The sequence below is a fragment of the Coenobita brevimanus genome, chromosome 66 (genome assembly GCF_032717465.1).
Source record: "Coenobita brevimanus isolate Jiangsu-jjx chromosome 66, ASM3271746v2, whole genome shotgun sequence".
NCBI classification, from domain to species: domain Eukaryota; kingdom Metazoa; phylum Arthropoda; class Malacostraca; order Decapoda; family Coenobitidae; genus Coenobita; species Coenobita brevimanus.
The window spans coordinates 21133033-21152763 of record NC_137019.1 but is presented as its reverse complement, the minus strand read 5'-3'; the positions used below and the strand labels follow the sequence as shown (position 1 = coordinate 21152763).

Genomic DNA, 19731 nt, shown 5'->3' with positions numbered 1-19731 from the left:
TTTTTCAAAGTTTGTCTTCTGTGTAAATTCATGATGGCATTTGACTTCCAAGCAATTACTGTTGTTTTTCATTGAACTTGTATTTTGATACTTCATGGTGTGCACATATTATTTTAGGATCATGTTTATAAGGTTTTAAAATGGTCTTCATAGTTTTACTTTTTGATCATATGTTTATGACATTATGAATGCTTAGAATCCATTCTTGATGTAAATTACGTTATTTTGCAGACCTGTTGGAGACATTTGTGGAGCTGGTGGTGTGGTGTGGGCTGGCACAGACACTGTACACTCGTTGTCATGTGGAAGGTCTCTACACACACACTAGTGACACACACAGTAGTGACCCCTACAGTAATTGGAAGTTTAGTCCAGTATTCACTGATGCTTGCATGCCTGTGGAGGAGGACTATGTCATAGAAGTGATGGCTTACGCCTTGGAAGCCTGGACAGAATCTCATAACCCTCTCAGGAAGGAGTCACTTGTTCCATACAAGGATAGAGGGACAGAAGTCCCTGTATTGAAGAATCCAGCCCTTGTAACCAGTCTACAGAATCTCATCAGTCATGTTCGTGATCGAGGTCAAGATTTACTGGCTCTGTCACTAACTTTACTGCTTGGTTACCATAATACAAACTCTGAAAGTGATGCATCTTCAGTGGAGTACCAGGCTGATTGGCAGCAAGTGCTGACCCTTCTTTTTAAGGTTCTTGGCAGTCCAAGACCTGACATTTCACTGTCAGTGAGTCTACTTACACTTTTGGTCAAGAAAAATGCCCTAAAAGTTATGAATGAGCTCATCAGGAGATTTGGGTATGATTATGGAAGGCTTATATCTGTTGGTAGTGTAGGGAGAGATTATTGTATCTTACTTGGTCTTGGGGACATAAAAGAGCAGTTTGAAATATTACTTATGAGAGCTCAGTGGGGTAAGCGCTTGGGAGTTATGAATATATCATTTAAAGATGCATTTAAAGGAAATGCAGTTGTCATTGGGAAAGTTATAGAAGACTTAGTTTCTCATCCAGATTGTTCCTTTTCCATATTGCATGATTATTGCAATGATTTCAAGTTGGATGTCACGGATGCACTTCTCTGTTACCTCAAGGCAACACTTCACTCATGGTCCCCCACAGTGTCTGCTGAAAATGAGAAACCAGGCTATGGAGTCAAGGTTGACCCTCCTCGTGCTGTCTTGTCCAAATGTCGGGCCATAATTGCCGAGGTAGATAAAAAGACTGTTCTGTGTGAGATGTTGGGAACAGAACTAAGCCTTCTTAGTCCATACAATTATGAACTAATTGAACTTGTGCTTCAGCAGTTAATATATCACAACCCAGATTTCCAGAATTTGGAGATACTGAAAAGAGGGTTAGACTTGGTCAACTTCTTAAAAGTTTATGTAAGGGAGGCACAGTTGAGTGACACTGAAGTGGATGAGTGGATCAACAGCCACCCACAGAGTCTAGGTCCTCCTGACATAGGAAAATATCGTTTGCCTTTCCATGCACTTTTCAACAGAGACAAATCTTTGAAGACCATAGTTGAAGCAGAGTTGAGCTTATCAACAGTAGATGTTTGGTTGCAGGCCTCTAGTATTATAAAAGTAAGTTATGATCACATGTGTTTGGTAGCTACAAAGAACTCTGTTACCAAGGCTCTGGACAAAGATGCCTGTATCTCAGACAAGCCATGTATGAGAACCTCGGGAAGTGGGGAAGATGGGCAAGTTCGAGGGAGCTCATGGCAGCTTTGCAGTAGCCACAGTGCATTGTTAGCTGAGGTACACACTGTTATAGGTAAGATGCAGGATTACAAATTGGCCACCTGTTGTGCCAATTGGGTGGTCAACAGATTCCCTCCAGGTGCAGACAAAATGGAAGCAGCTAGGCGAACGTTACTGCTAGCTGAGCAGTGGCAGGCCTTCAGCCCTGAGGCAGAGGCAAAGGAGGCATGCATCACAATACAAGACCGGTACCAGCAGCTGGCCATTGAGCATACCTTGCACAAGTATGGTCTAGCTCAGCCCCAATACTTGGCCCTGGCACGCACCCCTGTAGACTTAGTAACTCAGCTCTACCAGCACCCTATGCTGAATTCCATCACTACTTTCTCCACCCACACCATGCCAGACATCAACACATGTGTCACAGAGGTGTGCAATATTGCTGCATGCAATCAGGTAAGATATCTTCTTGGTAATCCATCATCACAGATATTGACAATCAGTTTATTTTTGGTAAATTTTCTTTGAGGTTGGTTTCAACTTTACATTTGAAAATGATGCTGTATAATCATAAAAATGCAGCATTTGAAAACAGTGGCTGGTGTATGGCATATGTCTCACTGACAGGTACGAAGTTAGGAAGAGGAAGTGCATTGGTATGTTGGTACAGTTGCTGTTCAGTTTTCTCTAGCATTTCATAAAAAGAATTATATACTGAAAAAGTCAGTCAGTCTCTCTCTCTCTCTCTCTCTCTCTCCGTTCCTGCACAGAATTTTTTTTTTTTTTTTTTTTTTAATAAAAAGTAGAGAATGTGAAGGAGGATGGAGTAGTTGGTGAGTAGGGTGTTCCTGCAGAAGTGAGTGAGATTGGCAGTGCTCTGGTGGACATTTGTGCGGGGAGGAGGTTGGTGATAGCCAATACCTTCATTAGGCACAAAATGATCCACAGGTACACGTGGCATGTGATGAGAGGAGTGGGTGGTGAACAGAAGGCAGTGATTGATTATGTGTGTGTGTGGATGAGTGAATGAGAAGGTATATAATGCATGCAAGAGTATACAGAGGTTTGGGAAGTGGACTTTCTGACTATCACTTGGTGATGGTGAAAGTCAGGGTGCAAATGCAGTGGATGAACAGAAAGTGGAAAGGACAAGAGGAAGTAGTCCATACAGGGGGTGGAAGAAAGGTTGCAAGAGGACAGAAAAAAGGCATAATATAAGACAGAAGTGGAGGAGTGATTGGGTAAATATGATTTGGAGCAGATAGGGGAGGTGGGAGGCATGTGCAAGATATTCATAGAAGAAATATGTGCAGCATATGAGATGGTGTGTGGGATGAAGAGAAGACGAAAGGGGGTACAAGGAGAAATTGATAGAGGGTGAGTCAGGCAATGGTCCAGGACATCCGTCACATTTGTCACTGGGAAAGGGGACAGTGACTTGAATATTTTTTCCCCTTCCCAGGAGTTTCTAGAAAGGTTTTATATTGAAAGCATTTAAAAAAAAAAAGATTTTGAAAAGAATATGAAGAGTGTACTGTACATGTAACTTTAGTGTTAATGTAACTTAAAAGTGAAAAGAGAAAGTTTAATGTTTATAAGAGTATGCTGGTTTACTGATTGTGTAAGAGAAAACAGAAATATCTACAGAGGAGCATGTGTAGATGTCAGCCTTTTGGCTGGTGTCCAGGTCACCATTTTTCATCCGCTTCGGCATCTGTAGCCTGTAGAACTGGTGTTTACAGTCTACTCCCTGGCCTAATTCTTTTATGCTATGGGACCACATATAAACTGATTTCTTTAGGCATGACACTGATGAGGAGCCTACACGTGGTGGCATTGTGCATCATGGGTGGGGAAGCTGCAGTGTCCATTCAGGAGCCAAACCGTTTTACATTTCCTTGCACCTTACAATGGGAAGGGCCATGGTCTAACCCTGATGAGATACTGTCTACCACAAGAGGGCACCAGATCCCTGCACAGTGTTTGTATAGTAAACTCTTGAGTTACAGTAGCTGTTTTTGAGAAGATTCAGATTTACAACATTATAAAATTTAGGAATTGATTCAAGTTAAACTCATATTTATGTCATAATTTCACCATTCAAAATTAATGAAACAAAGAAAAAATAAAAATATAACGTGAGCTGCATCATTAATAGCGTATTTTGTGTCAGCTGTCCTGTTCATGTGGCCAAGGAAGCAGCGTCACATGGGTAAGAATGCAGGCAGTGATGCTCAGTCCTGATCTAGCCCCACCCAGAATTACATGAAAAGCAGTGTTGCATATCACACATTCTATATGGTAACATTAAACATGAGTGGATTAAAGAGATATATATAGAGACCTTGTGAATAACAATGCAGATACCAGCTAAGTGCATTTTGTGTTTTCTTTATTTTACAACTCAGTCCCATTGTAACTGCTGCCAAAACAATACGTGAAGAGCACCATCACAGGTCACACATTACTGTACCTGTAGATAGTATAACGTTTAAACCAAAGTCTACTAATACCAAGTCGGTTCACTTTCCATCAGGGCACAGGGAGGCGTGGCTTGTGTGTGATGTCAGTTGGCTTAAGTAAGGGAAAATGTATAAAACCACAGACTCAGATTAAACATTTATAACAAGGGAAAACAAAGCAAGGGAAGAAGTGCTTCCCTCACACCCCTACACCTTCCATCACACCCCCACACCTTCCCTCACACATTTTAGTCCCTTTCCTCACTTCACCAAACCGAAAAAAGAAAGAAAGAAAAAAAAAAAAGCGTCATTGTCTGAGTAGTAGAGCAAACCTCCACCCTCCATCACGATCAGGAGTCAACTGAGCTGGTGTTTCATGCCAGAGCCAGTTGACGTCACTCCGGTGCTCTGCCCTCCTGCGCGAGCTTGGAGCCGTTTTAGAAGGAAGTGAACTGACTTGGTATTAGTAGACTTAGGTTTAAACTATTAGTGGAATAAAGGCATTCAGTGAATGGTTGTGCAGTTACCAGCTGTGTGCATTCTGTGTATTTGTTTTGATAGAAATTATTACTCAGTCCTAGTCTAGCCCTTGCCAAAACAATGCTTGAAAATCAACGTTGTATATCGCGTATTACATTATTTACAGACAATATAACATTGAAATTGAGGGTAAGAAGGACATCAAGTGAACAGTTGTGCAGGTACCAGTTATGTGCATTTATTCATAGCCGTATGGTATCAGACATGAACCAGGACAAATGATCCTAACCTAGTGAATAATGACTACTTTCAAGTAGATTTGCATAAAAAATAAATAAATAAAAAATACCTAGTCCAGTTTTCACTGAAAATAATTATGCTTGGTGACAAGAGCCAAAGTAAAAAAAGGTAATGCATGATACCTAAAAGCACAAGAAGCTGAGATAGGACCACACCCATTGGTGATAGGACATTGACAAAAGTGGCAGCTGGGAGGTGCCTGTATGCTGCAGGAGATCCATTTATTCCAGTTTTGATATTTTATATGTACAGTACCTTCATGTCCAGCACGTATTTGTCCAGTATTATTTTCGTCCAGTATGGTTGGCAAAAAAATAAAATAATTTATTACTGTAGTACAGATTTCTTGGGCTAGTACAGATTGGCCACGCAAAGTGGGCCAAATCTGAGTTCTTCTCTAGTACTGACATGCTGCGTCCAATACTATTACCCACATGCACACGGGAAGATGGCCAACGCCAAGAAACTTTTCCCTAGTACTGCCACGCCAGTCCAGTACACCTTCCTTGTGACTCATGACGTGTGCCAATCAAATTGCAGTATTGCATTTCCTCCTGATGACGAAGACGATGATGTGTCAGTGTGTGACTGTGAGAGATTTATGAGGGAGGTTGAGGCAGAGAGACCTCCTCAGGATCCTGAAGGCCCTCTTCTAGGGGGTCAGTAGGATCTCCTACAGCCTCGGAAACCTCTCCCCCTTCTTTCCCCAAACCCATCACTACTCACCTTAAAGATTGGTAAAATCTTAATTGTGTCAAAATGTAGTCAAGTTGAATTTTGGGGGGACTTTTTCAAGGCTTGTCTGACATTATTCATTTTTCCCATAAGGTCTGTTGTTTGTGCAGTACGGTGGTACTGTCTGAAAAAAATACTGTACTGGACGTGAGGGTACTGTATATATTTTTTCCATTGTCACATGACACCATTTGTTATTGGTACTGTGTATATTTTTTCTATTGTCACATGACACCATTTATTATTATAAACAGTCCAATGGTGAGTAATTATTCATTTGGTAATAATATTGGAAGGGAGGTATTGGAGATGGATGTTGTCTGAAAAGCATCCCCCCCTCCTTCCGATAGAAATAAAGAATCCACGATGCAATGAACCGCTTAATGACACAAAATTGAAGAACACGCATCCATCATAAGTCAAGGGTGTACTGTACTGTACTTGTAGGATGGCCTCACAGAAGTAGTTGCCTACTTGTAATCAATGGGTCTGTTCAGCCAGACAAACTATGGTTATGCAACAGTAGCAACCTAGACTATGATTACCCACGTGTCACTTTTCCTGTTAAAGACTTACAACTACACTGACATGGTTTACGCCAGTTATGGCCCCTGTAATACAGTAGTGTGCTTACAATTACTTATTTCAGGTGAGCATTCAGCTTGAACTACTGGAGAAGTGGCTGCCACCACCAGAGTCAGCTGAGTGTCTTGGTGTAGAAGAAACAGTGACCAACTTCCAAGTGGCCCTTGACCCTGGATCTGCAACTGATGATGACCCTTCGGATGATGCATCACTTTTCAGGTCAGAGGTTGACAACTACAGATGGAGGGATGAACACTAGTTATCAGTAAATTATGTGTGCATACTGTAAAACTCAACTCACCTCAACCAGACTTGTTTTACCCAGAACCCTGCTTAATATGAACTGGCTAATTATTTTGGATATACCTGCCCAACTGGACTTTGTCCAGATTAAATGAGTAGAATTCAGATTCAATCTGGCTTGCCTATGTGTTTGCAACTTATAAATAACACTTTGAAATCACAAACCTTCAACAAAATGCTGTATGAAGTATTCTGTATCAGTATTCATATACATACAGTAATTGAAATTCACAAAACCTCAACCTGCCCTGCATCCTGCAAGGAGGACCCTGGTCCAGCCTGGCAGGGTGCCATCTCCCACATGGGGGCAGCCACCCCATATGCTGTTTTTCACATTAAGGGAAATTACACTCTGGTGGTCATTTCCCTGCTTCTCGCACCACCTGGAGACAACAAGAGCAATCCTGGGTTACAAACAATTCATATGCCCTGTTTGCTCCCTGGGGGGCGCGGTAGCACAGTGGTAGCGCGCTGGACTTGTGATCGAGGGATTGCAAGTTCGAGCCTCGCCTGGGCTGCCGTGCCGGGAGGGGTAGCTCCCTCCTGTAACCCTAGCGGGGCTATATAGTCCAATACAGGACTTAGCTCGGGGGAACTCCATTTCTCCCTGTTTGCTCCCTACACATCACAGCGCAAGACATACACGTGGATCTGTTCAGCACACTTCATGCAGAGAGTAGATCCACATTACATGCACTAAACTAACAAATGCCAGACAGTAGCACAGCATATGGGTGTGTGACAGGTGCAACACATCCACAAACACCCCTTCTGTCACACACCAGATATAATTCACCCACCCTCTCAAACAACACCCCCATTCACTCTACCCCAGACATCACAGCGTAGCCCTTGTGAACAAGTATTACTCCTACAGCAGACACACACTGGGTGCACACCTTGAACACATAAACATCTATCTATCTATCTATCTATCTATTGCCAGACACCATTATCCCATAAGGGGTGGCCACAAACAGATCTCCTCCATGTACCCTGTCCCCTGCCATATCATTGCCCTGCTCCCAGCTCACACACCCCCTCTCTCATATACCTCTCCACTCTATCCCTCCATCTCATCCTTGGCCTCCCCCTCCCTCTGCCCCCTTCCACCTCACTCACATACACTCTCCTTATTAGTCTCTCACCCTCCAGCCCCTCCACATGGCCAAACCACATCAGTGTGTTTCTCCTAATGCTTCCTATCACATCCACACCACAATGATCCTTCACTTCCTCATTTGTCAGTCTGTCTCTCCTTGTGACTTCACATGCACCTCTCAAATGGCTAATTTCCACAGCTCTCACTCTTGACTTGTGTCCCTGCAACAAGGTCCAATCTTCACATCCATACATTAGTGCTGGTATCACAATACTGTCATGTAGTAACTTTTTCACTTCCATGCTCACTTCCCTGTTTCTTATCACTGCTATCAAGGAACCAGCAACCATTCTTACCCTTTCAAGCACTTCTTCCTCTAAACTTCCATCCTTACTCATCACACTACCTGAGTACTTAAATACACTCACATTTTCCATTTCCTCATCATCCAACCTCACTGTACATTCACTGACCACCTCTCTCAAAGACCATAACTTTACTCTTCCCTACTTTCACCTTTAGATTCCATTTCTTACATACACTCCCAGACTCATCCACCAAGCCTTGCAGCTCCCCTTCGTCTTCACTTAATAACACAGTATCATCTGCAGACAAGGAGTTTCCAAACACTGCCCTCACTCATTAGGGCCACTCCAACATCCACTGCCCTACCTTGTATCGCTTTTGTAACCCCATCCATATACAGACTGAACAGCCATGGAGACATGACACATCCCTGTTTCAATCCAAGACTTTCAAATAAAAAAATTCACTCAGTTCAGTATCCACACGCACTGCAGCCTTAGCACCCTCATACATGCTCTTCACGGCATTCAGCAGCTTCCCATTTGGTCCATATATTCTTAATACTTTCCACAGTCCTTGTCTATCCACCCTGTCATATGCTTTCTCAAAATCCATGAAGGTCACATACAACTTCCTTCCTGTCTCTAAAAACTTTTCCACCAAAGATCTAAGAAAGAATATCTGATCTACACAACCTCTTCCCTTCCTAAAGCCTTCCTGTTCTTCTTGAACTAATTCCTCTGTTATTTCGCTAACTCTGTCAATAAGTATCCTACCATATACTATTCCTATTATACTAAGAAGACAAATGCCTCTATGATTACCACATACTGTACTTCTTTTTCCCCTTTTCCTTTGTACAGGGGAATAATTATTCCCGGCTTCCAATCCTCTGGGACTCTACCTTCCTCCCAGGCCAATCTGCACATCTTCCACATCCATTCTACTACTATCTCTCCCCCATGCTTCAGCATTTCACCACACACCCCATCCATTCCTGGGGCTTTCCCCATTTTAACTTTCGTCATCACTTCCACAATTTCCATCCTACTGATTCTTCCTTTCCTCTCACATCCCTCCGTCTCCCATCCATTCCCCAGCCACTTATACTTGCATTACTTTCATTCTCTATGTTCAATAGTTCTTTAACCCCTAAACCGCGGGGTTGTTTTTGCATGACTTGTGTGTCTCGAGGGCATATTCGCACTCCGACAGACTCTCTAAAAATATTTGCCAAAAATCAGTTATTAGTCCTAGAATATTTGAATAACATATCCTTATGGCACATACCTTCAGCTTTCCCCTGGGATGTTTGTTGAGCCTTCGTCGAGTACCGTAGGACTTGTGGAAACTTCTGAAGTTGGGTAATGAAGTCTCAACTTTACACTTCACGACAACCCGTAATATGATTACCACAGCCTGATATTATCACTGGAAACACTTCTATGATTCTCAGATAGTTTGGAATCCATATTCCAAAAAAAAAACACTGTGAAAGCAATGAAAATTACGAGCTCGTATGACCTTCCCACTTGCGCTCATTCACCGCTGGTGTTCTGTCATTTATTATTCATAGAAACACTCACACTTTATTTTTCTATTACTATATAACACTTATATATATCTACAGTCTTTATCCATAAGTTTCCTTCAGTAACAGTAGTTTATTGTCACTGTAGGCATTCAATTTCTCTTTCAGTAAAATACGTAGCATTCACTTTCTCGTCCTGTATACTAGCGTTGAGAGTGAATCTGTCACTTTCACATCCACTTTCATAACTCATAGTATTCATACGTGCTAGAGTAAAACATTCACTTTCATTACTCCTTGTATATATACTCATATTCTTATATCCCCCAGTATCCCTGCTGGTCGTAAAAGGCGACTAAAAGGGTTGGTGGAGGGTTAGTGCCCCTCCCCGGAAAACAACTAACTAAAAAAAAACAAACAAGAAGCCTTGGACAAGGACTGACCAAACGATGACGACCCAGGACCGGACAAAGGACTTGGTAATGGGTACATGGAATGTAAGAGGAGCGAACGATGAGGTGAAAGAGAGAGAGATTGTCCAGGTGCTTGAGGGTGCGAAAGTGGATGTATGTGGAATAACTGAAACAAAATGGGGAGGAGAAAGTGTGAGAGAATGGGAGTATGGATGGGGTATATGTGCAGGAGTAGGTGAGAATGACAGGGCAAAGGAAGGAGTATGTATAGTTGTGAGTAAAAGATGGAAGAAGAGCATAAAACAGTATGGATCAGTTGGGTCAAGGATTGTGTGGGTAAAGTTGAAAGTTGGAATACAAATGTGGGCGATTGTGTGTTCTTACCTAATTGTATCTTTACAGGAATGAGTCAAGCTCGTACTGTCCCGTGTCTTAAACCATATTTATCGTACATATCCTTAAATTTGTGAATTGTTTTGGCACACACTATTTCATTCGGTAGTGCATTCCATTGATCAATTGCTCTGTTTGGGAAACTGAATTTCCTTACATCTTTATCACCTCTCTTCTTATGCAGTTTTTTGCAGTGTCCTCTTGCTGATGCATCTCCATATGTTAAGTAATCATTTATGTCTATTTTCTCCTTCCCTGATATGCACTTATATAGCATTATCATGTCACCTCTTTTCCTTCTCTCCTGTAGTGTTGGTAGATTCAGTTTATTTAGTCTTTCTTCGTAGCTTAGGTCCCTTAAGCTTGGTATCCATCTTGTAGCGGCCCTTTGAACTTTTTCAATCTTGTCTATATGCTTTTTGAGATGAGGTCTCCAGACTACTGATGCATATTCCAGGGTTGGTCTAATGAATGATGTTATTATCCTTCTTAGCATGTCTTCATTTATATATGTGAATGCTATTCTCATATTTGCAAGCAGTGTATACATGTTTCATACCTTCTCGCTGATGTGGTCAGCTGGAGATAGTCTGTTATTGATAATCACACCTAGGTCTTTCTCTCTTTCTGATGTGTATAGGGTTTTATTTCCTGACTTATAATCCCAATCAGGTCTTTTTCCACTTTTACCAAACTTGATTATATGACACTTGTCCACATTGAATTCCATTTGCCATGTACTACTCCATTCATGAAGTTTATTTAATTATTCTTGTAGCTCCCTACAAGAGTCTGTGCTAGTAATTCTCCTTTGTATTTTTGCATCATCTGCAAACATATTCAGATAGCTCTCATTTCCAGTGTTAATGTTTATATCATTTATATACACTAAAAACATGATTGGTGCCAGCACTGAACCCTGTGGTACTCCACTTGTCACTTCTTTCCATGATGAGTAGTTTCCTCTTAGTACTGTCCTCATTTCTCTTTTTATGAGAAAGTCTTGCATCCAACAAAACAGTTTGCCTCGAATTCCTCCTTGATGGTACAGTTTCCATAAAAGTCTTTGGTGTGGTACTGTGTCAAAAGCTTTCTTGAAATCTAAATAGATACTGTCCACCCATCCTTCCCTTTCCTGTATTGTGTTTGTTACTTTGTCATAGTAGCTCAACAGATTAGTAACACATGATTTTCCTTTTCTGAAACCAAACTGTCTTTCTGTTATCATACTGTGTTCTTCTAGATGATTTACCCAAGCTTTTCTTATAAGCTTTTTTAATACCTTGCTTACAACACTGATCAGTGATACTGGTCGGTAGTTGAGTGGATTTTGTCTATTTCCTTTCGTGAATAAGGGGACAATATTTGCTTTTTTCCAAATATCAGGTAGTTTACCTTGACTCAAGGATTTCTTGAAAATTAAAAATAATGGTTTACTTAACTCCTTTGCACATTCTCGTAATACCCAACATGAAATTTCATCAGGACCACTTGCTTTTCCTCTGTCTAATCTACTTAACTCCTCCTGTATTACTTTTTCTGCTATTTGTATATCTGGTAGTATGTGTGGACATGTGTGTTCCACATAGTCCCTCTCAAAATTTTTTTCTTCTGTAAAAACTAATCGGAAATTCTTATTTAGTGCTTCACAAATATCTTTCTCTTGTGAATAAGTGATTCCCTCGTCCGTAATGGATTGTATTATATCTTTTACTTTGGTTTTGCTTCTGATATAGCTGTAAAACAGCTTTGGTTGATCACTACTTGTATTTATTATATCCTCCTCAAACTGTTTTTGGGCTTCCCTCCTTATTCTTGTATAGTCGTTTCTTGCCTGTTTGTAATTATTATACGCCCTTTCACTATTGTGTCTTCTGTATCTAGTCCACAACAAATCTCTTCTTTCTATTGATTTTTTACATTCTGTATTGAACCATTTCTGTATTTTCTTATCTGCTTCTTTGTGCTGTGTATGCGCCAACACAAGATCGTGCTAGAAGAGTGAGAGAAGAGTTCTGGACAAATGTAGAAGTGTGCATGGAAAAGTTTGGGAGGAATGAGAGAGTGTTTTTGATCGGTGATGTGAATGGTAAAGTTGGGAATGTGAAGGTGGATGGAATAGTTGGTGAGTGGGGTGTGCCTGCTGACATAGATGAGAATAGGAGTGTGTTAGTGGACATTTGTGCTGGGAGGGGGTTGGTGATAGCCAATACCCTCTTCAGGCATAAAATGATCCACAGGTATACTGTACATGGCGAGTAATGAGAAGGGTGGGTGGTGAACTGAATGAAAGGAAGGCAATGATTGATTATGTGTGTGTGGATGAAAGGATGCAAAGATGTGTAATGGATGCAAGAGCTTATAGAGATGGAGGAATAGAAGAAGGGAAAGACGAGAGGAAGGAGTAGTTGCAAGGAGAGTGGAAAGGTTACAAGATGATGAGAAAAAGGCAGAGTATGAGAGAGAAGTGGAGGAACGATTGGGCAAATATGAATTGGGGCAGATGGGAGACGTGGAAGGTGTGTGTAGGATATTTACAGAAGAAATATGTATATGCAGGGAACAGCGTGGTGGACTGAAGAGGTGAGACAGGCTATGGCACAAAAGAAGAAAGCATACAATGAATGGGTGAGAAATAGGGGCGTGGAAGAAGTTGAGAGGCAGAAGAGAGAGAGGTATATGTAGAAAGAAAGAGAGAGGTGAAAAGATTAGTAAGAGAGAGTAAGAAGAACATGGATGAGGAATTTGGAAGGAATTTGAGTTTAAAGTGGAGGGAGTGTAAGAAAATGTTCTGGAAAGAGGTGAAAAGAGTAAGACAGGGTGGAAGTGAAGTTAGCAGGGGAGTGAAAGATAAAAATGGTAGATTACTAGTGGAGAAGGGAGAAAAAGTGAGCAGATGGAGAGAACACTTTAAGGAATTATTGAACATAGAGGATGGAAGTAATGCGATAAGAAGTTTTTTTTTTTTTTTTTTTTTATGCGAGGAAGAAGGAACCAAAGGCCATGAGCCCGCAGTAACAGTTGCCTCCAAGAGAAAAACAAAATACAATAGAGAGCCAAATTCAAGATCCGATCATTTTGAGATGCCTGGACACACTGCGTTTGAAAGACTGGAGATCATAGGCAGCAGGAAATACAGATAGAGGGAGACAGTTCCAGAGCTGACCTGTTGCATAAATGAAAGACTGGGAGTAACGGTTAACTCTTGCATTAGAGAGTTGGACAGAAAAGGGATGAGAGTTTGCTGCCAGATGGGTGCTACGCGCCCGTCGTAGAGGTGGAGGAATGCAAGCAGACAGTTCGGAGGAGCAGTGACCATTAAAGTAGCGATAGAAAAGAGATAAAGATGCAACAGTGCGGCGAAGAGACAAAGATTGAAGGGAGTCAGTAAGAGGAGGAGAGTTAATGAGACGAAAAGCCTTTGACTCCACCCTATTGAGAAGAGCTGTATGTGGGGAGCCTCCCCACACATGAGAGTTGTACTCCACACAAGGGCGGATAAAACCCCTGTATAGAGTCAACAATTGTGCAGGGGTAAAGAAAGAGCGGAGTCGGCTTAGCACACCCAATCTCTGGGAAGCAGATTTTACAAGAGATGGCTGGGGAATGGCTGGGAGAAGGAGGGAGGTGAGAAGACAGGAAGAAATCAGTAGGATAGAAGTTGTGGAAGCAATGAAGAAAGTTAAATCGGGGAAAGCCCCAGGAATTGATGGAGTGTGTGGTGACATGCTGAAGCATGGGGGAGAGATAGTAGTAGAATGGATGTGGAAGATGTGCAGATTGGCCTGGGAGGAAGGTAGAGTCCCGGAGGATTGGAAGTCAGGTATAATTATTCCCTTGTACAAAGGAAAAGGGGAAAAAGAAGTGTGTGGTAATCATAAGGGCATTTGTCTTCTTAGTATAATAGGAAAAGTGTATGGTAGGATACTTATTGACAGAGTTAGAGAAAGAACAGAGAAATTAGTTGGAGAAGAACAGGGAGGCTTTAGGAAGGGAAGAGGTTGTGTAGATCAGATATTCATTCTTAGATCTTTAGTGGAAAAGTTTCTAGAGAAGGGAAAGAAGTTGTATGCATCTTCCATGGATTTGGAGAAAGCATATGACAGGGTGGATAGACAAGGATTGTGGAAAGTGTTAAGAATATATGGAGTAGATGGGAAGTTGTTGAATGCTGTGAAGAGTATGTACGATGGTGCGAAGGCTGCAGTGCGTGTGGATGGTGAACTAAGTGAATTTTTCTCTTTGAAAGTTGGGTTGAAACAGGGATGTGTCATGTCTCCATGGTTGTTCAATCTTTATATGGATGGGGTAATAAAAGAGGTACAAGTTAGGGTAGTGGATGTTGGAGTGGCCCTGGTGAGAGAGGATAGTGTTTGGAAACTCCCTGTACTGTTGTTTGCAGATGATACTGTGTTGTTGAGTGAAGACGAAGGGGAGCTGCAAGGCTTGGTGGATTAGTTTGGGAGAGTGTGTAAGAAACGGAATCTAAAGGTGAATGTAGGGAAGAGTAAAGTGATAGTCTTTGAGAGAGGTGAAGTCAGTAAATGTACAGCGAGGTTGGATGGTGAGGAATTGGAAAATGTGGGTACTTTTAAGTACTTGGGTAATGTGATGAGTAAGGATGGAGGTTTGGAGGGTGAAGTGCTTGAAAGGGTACAGCAGGGAAGAAAGGTTGCTGGTTCTTTGAAAGCAGTGATAAGAAACAGGGAAGTGAGCATGGAAGTGAAAAAGTTACTACATGACAGTATTGTGATACCAACTCTAACGTATGGAAGTGAAGCTTGGACGTTGTTGGAAGGACACAAGTCAAGAGTGAGATCAGTGGAAATGAGTTATTTAAGAGGAGCCTATGGAGTCACATGGAGAGACAGGCTGACAAAGGAGGATATAAAGGAGCCTTGTGGTGTGGATGTGGATGTGATAGGAAGCGTTATGAGGAACACACTGAGGTGGTTTGGCCATGTGGAGAGGATGGAGGGTGAAAGACTGACGAAGAGAGTGTATGTGAGTGAGGTGGAGGGGGGAAGAGGGAGGGGGAGGCCGAGGATGAGATGGAGGGATGGGGTGGAGAGGTACATGAGAGAGGGAGGTGTGAGTTGGGAGCAGGGCAGCGAAATGGCGGGGGACTGAGCGACTTGGAGGCGATTTGTTTGTGGCCACCCCAAACGGGATTGAGGCGTCTGGCAATAGATAGATAGATAGATAGATTTACATTTCTTTTTACATGCACTATTTTATTTACATTATTTAGATTTCTATTTTATTTACACTGTGTTATGCACTGTCACTTGCAGTAACGTATAAAACTATTTTCCACTGTTCACTTATATTTACATTCATTGCTTTCACCTGCTGTTTACACATTATTTACATTTCCACTTGCACTGTTTTACTCACCAGAAAGATCGTAGTCACTGTCTATCATTTTCATTGACAAATTAGCCAGTTGACGTTCCACAGCAGTCACTTCGCCCTTTACCCCTTTCCACACGAGGTTTAGTAGGGGGTAGAGGTCACAGGGCCTTTTGCATGGGACTAAAAAGCGGCGGAATTGGACAGGCACGAATCCGACCTGCTTTCACCTTGAAAGACGACAGTAAACTGAATACAGTGTGGTGGCCTAGGGGGAGCGCAATGCTGCCAATGTCAGCGTGGTGACAGCTGCTAATATATACACTATGAAGTGATTGACAGGAAGTCTAGACAATACATAATAAATTAGGTAGTTCCAGGTGAATGTATATATCACTTAGGCTTCTCCCTTCCTTTCTTATATATATTTTCATTACAAGAATAGATTATATGGCATATTTCAAGGGGAAATAAACAGCGAAAATTAGCGAACAAGTGCACGTGAGGTGTTGTCAGGTGATAATTAGCCAATTCCAGGTGTATGGCACTATCACATACCTTATTTCTTTCTTGTATATATTATTTGGTATAAGAATAGGGCATAGGGCTTATTTCAATGGATGAAATCAGTGGAAAATTCCAGGGAAGATTTTCTTAGCGTAGCACGGCCGGGCAGGCGAGAGGAGAGGTTAATGGAGAGGAGGTAGAGAGGGGAGTCAAGAACGGGGAGAAATGACTAAATTGTCAACAATGGATGGGAGTGCAGATGAGATTAGGAGTGCTGACTAGTGTTGAACATTGGCAGTACTGATAGATGATACAAGCCACCACTTGAAAGCCCGGGCGAATTCAAAATAACACAGAATCACAAAATGACACCCCGCGGTATGATCCCTTGCTCCCAAGAGTCACGAAAGTGACACCCCGCGGTTAAGGGGTTAAAGTGTTCTGTCCATCTACTCACTTTTTCTCCCTTCTCTTCTAGTAATCTACCATTTTTATCTTTCACTCCCCAGCTAACTTCTTTGGCACCCTGTCCAACTCTCTTTACCTCTTTCCAGAACATTTTCTTACATTCCCTCCACTTTACACTCAAATTACTTCCAGATTCCTTATCCACTCTCTTCATACTCTCTCTTACTAATCTTTTCACTTCTCTCTTCCTTTCTACATACAACTCTCTCTTCTGTCTCTCAACTTCTTCCACGCCCTTGTTTCTCATCCACTCATTATATGCTTTCTTCTTTTGTGCCACAGCCTGTCTCACCTCTTCATTCCACCATGCTGTTCCCTGCAACCCCTTTTGTCTTCTCTTCACCCCACACACCACCTTAAATGCTGCACAGATTTCTTCTGTGAATATCTTACACACGCCTTCCACATCCCCCGTCTGCTCCAGTCCATATTTCCCCAATCGCTCCTCCACTTCCCTCTTATATTCTGCCCTTTTTTCATCCTCTTGTAACCTTTCCACCCTCTTTGTATGCGCTACTTCCTCCTGTCCTTCCCTTCTTCTGTTTCTCCATTTTGTTTGGAGTCCACTCCCCCAACCTATATATACTCCTACATCTATTATACACCTTCTCATCCTGTCATCCATACATACATAATCAGTCATTGCCTTCCATTTATTCAGTTCACCGTCCACCCTTTTCATCACTTGTCACGTATACCTGTGGATCATTTTGTGCCTGAAGAGGGTATTGGCTATCACCAACCCCCTCCCGGTACTAATGTCCACTACAGCACTGCAATTGTCATCCATCTCTGCAGGCACACACCAACTACAGCTACATGTTGATGGCTGTGAAGAACATCAGAACTAGAAGAGTTCCTTTCATGACCATGACATGCACATAACACTCTTACAAGAAACAAAACTGACACACACACAACAAACCTCCCAAATTAGACACTACTCACACATTGATTGAGACAGAACTAAGGGTCATGGAGGAGGCCTTATTATATACATTCACATATCAGTCCACTGCAAAGACACAACACAAACAACATAATCATTTTCTCAGAATGACACAACACAAGAAATAGTCAGCCAGTGTCAAATCCGGTCACAAACAAGAATTCAGCATTTTCAGCACTTAACATTGCTCCTGACACGTCCCACATTGTACCAACGCAATAGACTCCTCAATATCTCCCCTCATTGCTGGGGACATAGCGCTATCAACACTGCCTGGTACAAACACAACCAAAATAACTACAGGGGCCATAACATTGCTTCAAAACAACATGTACATTCTCAACACCTCACAATACGCCCTCATCACACAATAGGCAAACCTCCTCCCCTCCTCCCCAGACATCATATTCTGTTCACCAACACTTTCACCCAGCACCGCCTGGCAAACAGAAACCAAACTTTGTACAGATCATCTCCCCATTATTATCAGTATAAAAACACAATACAAACCTGAATGATCACACCTTACACACACTGATTGCAAGATAGCAGACTGGACAAAATTCACTAAAGAAACTGAACAGCGCTTCAGCATACTAATCAATTCACCCATCATCAGCATTAACAGGCACATTACAAAGTTCAGCAATATCATACACAGCGCAGACAACACTAAATCCCACAAGGCAGCAGAAGTCATTACAACCCAAACTTTACACCAGATTTTGCTCATCTCATAAGATGATACGACAAACTCAAATGCAACTCAGCTCTCCAAAATGCACAAGACACCATCACAAGATTCCAAGAACTAAACAGTGAGAATAACAAAATTAGTACAAATGAAAAGGAAAAATGGAAAGCCTTTGCAACAACTTTGTCAGTCCAAGGACACCTTTTGGCTGTACAAAACATTTAACAGTATCACTAAGTCACAGATATGCACATCCAAGACATCTCCAACAGCCAACACATCCCTTCCTGTGAAGAAAAAGCAAACATACTTATAAACCACAAGGCAAACACGTCACTTAACCTCTAAAAGATGGGCATCGGAATGTTTTGACATATGTTCAGGACGAGCATAATCAGCGGGTGTGATAGGGTGGGGGATTTGTGAGAGGGAGGTCTGGGGGTTGTAGGGTGGTGTGGGGATGGGGACTGGATGCTTGGGGGAGGTGGGGGATGGGGGTGGGGGGTAATGGGTGGGGGTGGTAAATGGAGGATGGGGAGGAGGAAGGGGGAAAAGGATGGGGATGGCAGTGAGGGGTTGGAGGGGTGGGGTTGTTTGAGGGTTGTGGGAGGCTTAGGGGTGGTAGTGTAGAGGTGGGGATGGATGGGGGTAGGGGGTTGAGGGTGGTGGGAGTAGGGAGTGGACTGTAGAGGGTGAGGGATAGGGGGTGGTGGGGGGATGATGGTGGGTGGTGGGTGGTGAGGGGATGGTTGGGGGAGTGGGAGGTGGTGGGGGAGTGATAGGGGGTTGTGGTGGATGTGGGGGATGGGGGTGGAGGTGGGGAGGGTAGGGGTGGTGAGAGGATGGGGGTTAGGGGTGGTGGGGGGTATTGGGAGGATGGTGGGGGGAGTTGGGGGTTTGAGGGTGTGGGGTCAGGGTGGAGGGGTGAGGGTGGGGGTGGGTGGCAGGTGGTGTGTGGCTGTGGTGGTAGGGGGGTGGGGGGAGTTTGGGGGGGTGGGGGGCATGACTGCATATGCGGACACCCGTCTTTTTGGCCCTAATACCTTTGGACAGCATATGCAGACAACCGTCTTTTAGGGATTAATACCAACATGCACCAAATCCAAAAAACAACCCTCTCAACATGGACAGTCCTTTCTGCTCAATCACATTGCAACCCCCTTCACTCCAGAACAGACACAAAACATTATTAACCCTTTGAGATTCAAATGACTATTTCGACTGTCATTTCAAATCCAACCTCAGAGATTCAGATGACGCTTTTAAGCGTCATTTAAGAAACTTCTGTGAAATATTCACCATAAATTGCATTTACGCATCCTAACAAAGAGGCTCGAGCATGATGTCACGGAATGGCTCCTCTATGTGTGGCGGTACTGCACAAGTGGTCTGACTCATGGCTTTGTTTTTTTGTAACTTTATTC

General features: G+C 42.6%; 1 protein-coding gene across 1 annotated transcript in view; it reads left to right on the top strand.

Annotated features, from left to right (window-relative positions):
- The window catches only part of rod (kinetochore component rough deal), a 471351-nt gene that overhangs the window by 242506 nt on the left and 209114 nt on the right, over positions 1-19731 (top strand). Inside the window, exons 17-18 of the mRNA XM_080276726.1 lie at positions 232-2183; positions 6354-6508. Coding sequence (XP_080132852.1) covers positions 232-2183; positions 6354-6508 — 2107 coding nt within the window. The remainder of the gene's footprint in view (positions 1-231; positions 2184-6353; positions 6509-19731) is intronic.